Raw genomic sequence first — 9,161 nt, forward strand, 5'->3', positions numbered from 1 at the left:
GGCTGATCTAGTTGCTGCCAGAGTCACAGTGGATGACTCTGCTTAGTGCTTAACTATTTAAAAAAGCCTCTTAAAAAGTGCCCTCTAAAGAAGGAGGCAGGAGAACGATGTGCCTCATCTAGTCTGGTGTTTTATGATCACTCAAGCAGAGTTAAGCAAGGGTTAAAAGCTGAAAAATTCCTGACGTAGATGAGGCACGTCGTTCTCCTGCCTCCTCCTGTGGAGGGCATTTTTAAGAGGCTTTTTTAAACAGTTAAGCACTAAGCAGAGTCAACTAGCTCAGCCTGACCTCAGCTCTTGCCTTTTTCCTTTTACATTTTTTTTTCTTTTCATGATGGCAAGGCAGAGCAGAGTTGAAACCCTCTCTGAAACAGCTGGAAAAGGTACGTGTGGGTCAGAGGGAGGGAGAGGAATTCAAACTTCATCCTCAAGTGTAGATCCCTTCCCAAGTGTAGTTTGATTGCATGCAGAGCTACGTTGCCTTTTCACACACACACACACACACACACTCTCTCACACACACACAGCTGGATAAAAGTATATAAGCCCAGTTTCACTGATTACAAGTTTGAAAAGGCAATGTGGCTCCACCTGCAATCAAAGGCTCGGATCGGAAGGCAGCAGGGGAATGGGGGTGGGGGTATGGCAGAGGAGCTGCTTTCAAGCCATTGGAAAATATATCCAATCCAATTTCTGTGTTTGTGTTTGTTTGAGAGTGAGTGAGTGAGAGAGGGATCCAACTTCTCTATGCGCGTGTGTCTGTTTGAGAGCGGGGGAGGGAGGGGGAGAGAGAAGAAAAAGAAAAACTTTTTCGCAAAGGAGAAAAACAAATGCTGTCACTTTAAATCGGAACTGAGCATGCCTGGCTGTGGAATTCTGGGAGTTGAAGTCCACAAGTCTAAAAGAATTTGAAACTCCTGTGTCAATGCCTCACCAGCCATAAACCTCACCGCACGTCACTGTCTGCAACAGATTATCCATTCTCCTCTTTCCTGTGAGCTGCTGAGAAATTTTCAAAGGGTGTGGTTGCCCTTTTCAGTGGCTGTGTTGAACAATATTGGACAATCTTACTTATTCTTCAATGACATATGGCATATACAGTAGCTATATTTTCACGCCTATGAATTTATATCAATAATCATTCTCAGCTGTTTTTACAAGTTGCTGCAATTAAATAAATTATAACTTATTTTCCCAGTGATCTAAACTTTACCTATGCCACCTGAGTTTGTGAGGTTGTCCTTATTATTTGTGGTGGATTATTATATTAACAGTGTATGATATGATTCATTATTGGCATGTGGAAATTGAATGCTCTCTTGAAAAGCAAAGAGAACCCTAACCCAAGCAAATAAAGGGCTATATATTTTAGCTCTTTTCATTTCAAAGGCTGACTCATGACTTATTTATATGTATCCAGTTCAAGTTGGGGGAAAAGAGATATTCTTCCCATTGAATAGCTATATCCCCTTAATTCTTTGAGTTAGAAACTGGGTAGTTCAAATAGTCAAAAACTTTTATGGGCCAGGAATTTGGAATCCAAACCTTAGATGAAATAACCATGCCTTTCAAAATTGCAGTGGAAAGTCACTTGGCAACAATTATACACCTGCAGTGAGAATCAAGGCAATATATTTCTTTGCATATAACTAGGCTGTTTTTGGTTCCAGGGTGGCCTACATAAAGGTAAAATGCTAATTGCTAATTGCTTCTTATATAAACGCTGTTTTTCTTACAGGCGGATTTAAATTGCAACATCCAAGATGATACAGGAGCATTCTATGGTGTAACTAGTCAATATGAAAGTTCAGAAAACATGACAATCACCTGTTCCACCAAAGTCTGCTCATTTGGAAAGCAAGTGGTGGAAAAAGTAGAGGTAAGGATTATTGTTGCTATTTCATACTTCTCTTTTTAAAAAAAGAAAGAAATGCCGTCTTTCAAATTGTCCATCAGAATCAACGCAGCTACAGTTGCGCTAATATAAAATTGTTGTGTATATTTTCTCCATATACTTAGGAATCTTTTTGGAAAAAAAGTGACTAGAGAAATGGAATATGCTCCCTGCTATTCAACTTGAACTAATTTGCTAGGAGAATTTTCTTTAATGAATGTCGTTTAAAATCCTTAAAGCAGTCTGGCTGTTTGGCAGCTGTAGTATTTTGTATTGCAGCTTGCTCATTATGAAATCTCTTTGTGTCTCAGATATGTAAGCATGCATCCCTGTAACAGCCTTTTCCACTATTTTTGGAGAAGCCTAAAATGCTGTTTTAGCCTACATATTTCCTCTGCTGAATCATAATATAGTACTTAGCAATAGCACTTATATATCACCCCATAATGCTTTACTGCATTCTCTGGGTGTTTCCAAAGTCAGCATATTGCCCCCAACAGTTTGGGTTGTCATTTTACTTTGACTTTGGAAGGATGAGACCAACCTTGAGCCCCATCAGGATTGAACTATGGGCTGGGGCATAGTTTACCTGCAATATACCACATTCTATCGTGCCACCAGAGCGCCTGATATACTTGCTTTTAGCTCAAGAATTAAGAACTCTTACCTAAATTCTTGGAACTATGAACCATCTGTTTTATAGATTTGAGAATTCACCACATACTGAATAGGGAATATTTCAAAATCTTCCTTAATGTTCTCAACTGAATAACTTTGGTTTATGCAAGTGGAGTTTTCCTTGCTATCCTGATTTCTTATATTTTCTCCTCATATACACCCCATACCTTTTGTTTTCTTCAGAGGGTCTTCCCCATCTATTTTAGATGGTTGAAGATTTGCATTGGGTTGCAGAGAGAGAGAAAGTTAATTCCATTGTTGGGTGCAGTCTAAATAAATACTCTTAATTTGTTATGGTTTTACAGTATTTAATTTATTATATTTAAGCACTGGTTTAATTTAATGGGAAAATCAAATGATTTCTAAATAATTATTTGCAATAGTTCAATTTTCAACTTTATTTTTGCTTTGTTTTTCTTAGACGGAATATGCACGGTTCGAGAATGGTCGGTTTGTGTTTAGAATAAATCGCTCCCCAATGTGTGAATATATGATCAACTTCATCCACAAGCTCAAACATTTACCAGAGAAATACATGATGAACAGTGTGTTGGAAAACTTTACAATTTTATTGGTAATAATTTTCTTCCCTTTGCTCACTGTTCTCTGGAGTGTGTTGGGAGGAAGTAGATGTTTCTTATGATTTGTTTTAATGAGTTAGAAATGCCACGTCCTTCAGCTGAGAGGTATGTCATTTAAAGGACAGTTCTGATTTTTAATCTTTCCTGATAGGACAATATTTCAAACTTTATGTGTTGAGGATTCAGGGTTTTTAAAATAAAATTTTAGGAGTCAGAAACTGACAATGCTAACCTAGGATTTTTAAACATGATATGTTGAACAAGCCATTGTTCCTACCTCAAATATGAAATCAAGGCACAATGGAATGGTTGCACAGTGCATTAAATGAAACAAAAAGCAAATTGCATTACGGTTTAATATTTCATGTGAATTTAGACTGATTTGTGCCTTTATGGTAGAAATTTGGCTGTGTTTATACTTGGAGCTTCTTTCTCTTAGCCCTCATCTGTGAAGGTTAATAGGAATGAGATACCAACATTCGCATAAGCCTGTTACACACTTTCAGATCTAATGTGTGACTATTAATTATGTTAGCAATGGAGTTTACATGTTTTCTTTGGACTGGGTACCCAATGTGTTTATCTCATAGTATTCTGAGTGATGAAGTGGGATTCGGGGAAGAAGCTGGCACCTCTTTAGTACAAAGTGCAAGGAAGGTAATGTTTCCTTACGGCATTTGTCAGTTTACTGATTTCAAGCAATGTTCGGTGTTAGCTATTGATTTTCACAACAGGCTGTATTTCAGAAGCTCCTGAAATTCTTGAGAACTTAGGAAGATTGGATATCAAGACATCTGACATAATTCAGATCTGTCTCTGTAACTTACTATACCTCTGTTTTGCCACTTCTCTTCTCCAATACTCCTAACTTTCGGAGCACTTTAGAAATGCAGAGAAGCTCAAATAGCTCAAGCCATATGCCAAGCCTACAGTAGAAGGGTTTTGGAGTAGCTGTGTGCATTCTCTCGGGGATTTAAAGCAAGATAGCAGAATGGAACTGCTCACTAACAGTTCCAAAATTCTAAGTTGGAGTAGGTTTGGTTCCATTTAAAAAGTGGTTGGAAATTCAGATTTCCACATGTTAGGATGGAACAGGTTATTAAAAAGTTAGGTGGTTCTACAATTGCACTATTATATTCTCTTTTATTTTAAGGGGCACGATAATATAGCATTTAAAGACACTAAGTTTGTCAGCTGGAAAACTGACAGCCTCGGTTTGAGACCCGAGTGCCACATGATGGGATGATCTCAGCTGCAGCTCCTACAAATCTAGCAGTTTAAAAGCATGAAAAAACGAGTAGATAAATAGGTAGCATTTTGGTGGGAAGATAACAATGGTTCATGTGCCTTGGCGTATAGTCATGCTGGTCACATGATCATTCATGGAAGTGTCCTTGGACAATAGTGCCTTTCTGGGCTAAGAAACGGAGAGGAGTATTGCCCCCTAGAATCAGACACAACCGAAAGAGGAAACCTTTATCTTTACTTTTATGCTCTTTTTAAAAAGTAGAAAATATCTGTGAACTGTTTTTTTAAATCTTTATGAAAGCTTCTATGTTATTCTCAAAGTATCCCAAAACATATGAAGCACGTTTTGCAGGAAGGTTGCAGAAGGAGGAGGAACTACCCTGTTTCTCTGAAAATAAGACCTCCCCAGATAATAAGCCCAATTGGGCTTTTGAGCACATTCACTAAAATAAGCCCTCCCCAAAAATATTGAAATACAGCAGCAGCCATGAGGTGACCACGCTCGCCACCTCCTGCACCTCAAAAATAATAAGACCTCCCCAAAAATAAGACCAAGTGCTTATTTTGGGTTTCAAAAGAAAATAAGACCCGGTCTTATTTTTGGGGAAACACAGTAATATTCCCACCTCTTTGAATTCATGGATGCTTCAGTTGCTGTTTTTTAATCAACTAATGGACGGGGTTTAACAATTATTTTCCTTAAGAAAATTCAAAAAATATTCCTTCAGAGTTTGACATTGAACCAATTCCACCCTGCCTTGTTCTCATGTGAAGGTAGAATTGAAAAAAAAATCTAACTTAAAAACTGCTGGTTTAACAGACTGGGTGAGTTTAGAAATATGTTATTTGTTGATATACAAATTGAAAAAGATGCCTGCTTTTGAAATTACATCCTTTTGTGTCTTTGTATACAGGTTTCTAACATGACATCTTCCTTTCTTCTTTCTTTTTTTCATATTAAAAAACCAAACAGGTTGTAACAAACAGGGACACTCAAGAAACGCTCCTTTGCATGGCTTGTGTATTTGAAGTTTCAAACAGTGAACATGGTGCACAGCATCACATCTACAGGCTTGTAAAGGACTGAACAGTTATTTATAGACACCTTTTCAATATGACTCCTTATGAAAATACAGACTGTCAACCTCAACACTAAGTGGCAGTTTTCTTTGGCTGAGCTGTCCCCAACATTTTTCTAAACCTCATTGGAGTGTGTTGATAAATATTGTAGCTGTGAAATTCTGGTACAGTTGTACAAATTCTTTCTTAAAACAAAGTGTTCTTTAAATTTATAAAGCCACCCTTTTGGAGGGAGACTATATTTAAGAATTTGTGGAAGTTTTAATTTGTTGTATTAGAAAAATGTAAGACAGAGCAATTGCCATGGAAAAGCTTAACAGCAGTTTTAAGAATTTATGAGGTGTTTTGTCTAAATTTAAAAAATCGTGTTTCTAAGGTGCAAGAATGAAATGAATTTTGACTAAGCATAAATTAGCACACAAATTCTTTTTTTTTAAAGTATCTTCATAACTGATTACTGTGGAAAATACAGACGAATGTAAATCACTAAATTATTTTATACTGCAACTCAATTTCTGTTTGAAGCCAAATGACAAACTTAGCCTTAAGAAATGCCTGATGGGAATGGATAGGTCCTTAAAGTAGGCAAAATATATTTTTTTCTTTCCCTCTATATTAACTAATATTCTAATTCACTGAAACTTTCAAGCAGGTATTGCAAAGCGAGAAGACTTCCTTTCTTTTACTAATTTTATCTAGTGCATTAAAAATATAAAATATTTGTACTAATAAGGACATTCGGCTATTTAATTAAAAGATGGCTCGTTTTGCAATAACTAGACAAATACTGAGATTAGATTTACAGTGTATGTAATCCTGTGTGCGTGATTATATATTATATGAAATGGTTTTGTTTTGTTTTTCTTAACAACTCAAGAAATTGCAACACCCAAATTACCAATTATATGGGAGAGGGATTTGAAAGTGTTATTTTTTTAATTACATTGTCAGATAAAAGCCACAATTGTAATTGGGGGGGGGGGGAACAATAGAAGGTCTAAAACAAAAGGTTCATCTGTTTTAATGTTTTTAGAATCCTAAAAATATTTGACATTGACAAAAGACTGATTAGTTTCCTTAAGCTAGTCTTGCACAATGTGATCCACCAGATGAAATATGTAAAATATCAGCTATTTGTGGAAGCCACATTAAGGACTTAATATATTTCAGAACTGTTTTACACTGACTCAGAAGACTGTTTCACCTAGCTCAGGTTTGCCAGTAGGGATTGAGAGTTATTTTCTAGGATTGCACAATGGCTGGAGAATTCTGGGAGTTGAAGTCCACATATCTTAAAGTTGCCAAAATTAAGAAACACTGCTCTAGGATATCAAGCATGTTTTTTTTAAAAAAAAATCATAAATAAATAAATAAATAAATAAATAAATAAATAAAAATAAAAGTCAAGACTGGACCTTTTATATATAATGCCAGCACGACTATATCCCTTCACAAATAAGTAGCTTCTCTGATTATTTGAAATCAATCCAAGGACTGTCAAACACTTAGCTGCCCAGAATGCATATCTGGTGAGCTACAGGTGGCTTGGCAGATTCTGTCTTAAAATTGTCATGATGAATATAACTTTCCCCAGCCGTATGCCCCTCCAGATGGGTTGGACTATAATTCTCTGAACATCCAACCAGCAATGATGGTTGAGTTTGTGACCAACTTTTCTTTTGTAGACTTCTCAAAATATCTGGCTCAGTCCCAGTTTTTCTTTTCCTGTCCACAATTGTGTTTGTCAGGAAAAGGAACACCGCGCTCATGCCAAAGGTTTGAACAGATTATTTATATAGAGCTTTCTACACAAGTCCTACTCTTAATCTCTTCATTTTGGCTCCTGTACTATAATTTCCCTTCATCTGAGCTTCCCCCCACTGTTTAGATACCCATAGTTCATATTGCTTAGGCACACAATCTGATTGTACCTCTGTGGGGTTGTTTTTCCTTCAGTAACATCTTATGCACAAAGTTTATGAAAATCTTCATAAAAGAGCAAGGCTGAAATGTGGCTTAATCAAGATTATATTAAGACATGCAATTTAGGAAGAGTACATGCTCACAAGATGGTTTGATACCTGATTTACACAACTACTCTGATTTTAAACCATCTCCTTATGTGCCATAATTCAACTTGGTGGTTTGAAATGCTGGCACATGAAAATATTAGCCACAAATAGCAGCTAAGTCTGTCTTCGTTTCTTCACTTGTGGAATCAGATTTACTTGAGAATTTTCTAGAAGCGTAGTAGTAGATAAATGCTGAAATGCAATTTCTATCTTCACATAATTGCACTCCCAACATCTGAGACAAGGACATAAGTTATCATTTTTCCATCATGATGTTAATTTGCACATTTTGTCATTGCACCTCTTGCCCTTTTTTGTGGGTGTTTTTGCACCTAGCAGTCTTGCTTTATAGCTCTAAATTTAAGTTTCTTTGGTTTGGGATTTTTTGAGGCATTTAGAATGAAAATTTAGCCTCCAGCTATCCAAAGCTGCAAATTGGGAAAGGTTCCTCAAAGAACTACAGACACTTTCCTCATAATGATTTTACATTCATGATAGAATGACAATAGTTGCTGCTCTTAGAGTCACAATTCCCTACAGTTTTGAAATTTTGGAGTCACTCTTAGGGTAAATGCTATATATAACATTTTAGGCACTGTGTTAATAAACTTCCACAATTAAAAACATTTGCATCAAAGACTGTGAGGATGTGTCAAGGTACAGTTCATCTGGAAGGTTCTCTTTTACTTCATTGTTGAAGATTATGGTGCTTAACATCTGGAAGGCTGCATAATGCTGTGGTCTTCTGTCCATGATTGCATTCACCTGTCTAGTGGATTGTTACAGCACAGGGTTCCTCAAACATTTTCTAACATTTGCATTCACAAAAGTAAGAGGGTAGGCCAGCAGTAGAATGGAAGGCCAAGAAGAACGTTGAAATGCTTGGTAAACTGAGCATCTTTTGACTAATGGATGTTAAGGCAGATGAACCTCTTGGGCTGCAATCAACTGGATGTCAATCCTGTTGAACTAAATAGGACTTACCTCTGGGTATATATGCACACAGGATTGTGCTGTCAGTCATTTTGTCTGCGAGCACTAGAACTGAACATTTATGGTTGAGTCTCTTCACGTGTTTCTAACACAAGCAAAGTATTTTAAATAGAAGCACTGCATTTAACCTAGCAGAAGGAGCCCTTTATTTGAAGCACTTGGTGTTACAGGTCGAAAATTCTCTTTTTCACAGTCGAGTATTACAAGGCTTTGGGTTTTAGATTTATTTATTATTTTAGGGGGGGGAGTTTTAAAACATTAGGATCACTTTTCACACGTGAAACATTGGTTTGCAAAATAGGCACAGTTTTTCTTCTTCTTCTGATAATGCAGCCTGCAACAAAACATATGTAATGACTTTACCGTCTGAAGCATCCTGATGTTTCTTGATGTTTGTTTTTGTAAAAATGTATGGGGAACTGTTTGCCTTGTCAGTCACTTATTTGTGAATGTAAATGATTCATCCCCTGAGCATGTTTCTTCCTCAAGCCTTAAGTCTGTCAAAGGTTTTGTGTCTGGTCCCCCAAACGCTGCCTGGCAACTGTGAGCTCTTTTGTAAGCTGGAAGCATCTCTCTTGTTACTGTTATTTGTGGTAGGAACTTCTTAATTCCAAG

At 36.8% G+C, this 9,161-nt stretch overlaps 1 protein-coding gene across 10 annotated transcripts in view; it reads left to right on the forward strand.

The window, feature by feature from the left end:
* Nucleotides 1-6,249, forward strand: part of TEAD1 (TEA domain transcription factor 1) — a 224,421-nt gene extending 218,172 nt beyond the window's left edge. For all 10 annotated transcript variants that reach the window (XM_032223579.1, XM_032223564.1, XM_032223596.1 and 7 more), the window contains 3 exons: nt 1,739-1,879; nt 2,994-3,146; nt 5,375-6,249. In XM_032223579.1, coding sequence (XP_032079470.1) covers nt 1,739-1,879; nt 2,994-3,146; nt 5,375-5,488 — 408 coding nt within the window. In that variant the 3' untranslated portion in view covers nt 5,489-6,249. The remainder of the gene's footprint in view (nt 1-1,738; nt 1,880-2,993; nt 3,147-5,374) is intronic.
* The last annotated feature ends 2,912 nt before the right edge of the window (nt 6,250-9,161 follow it).

This window comes from Thamnophis elegans, chromosome 1 (genome assembly GCF_009769535.1).
Source record: "Thamnophis elegans isolate rThaEle1 chromosome 1, rThaEle1.pri, whole genome shotgun sequence".
NCBI classification, from domain to species: domain Eukaryota; kingdom Metazoa; phylum Chordata; class Lepidosauria; order Squamata; family Colubridae; genus Thamnophis; species Thamnophis elegans.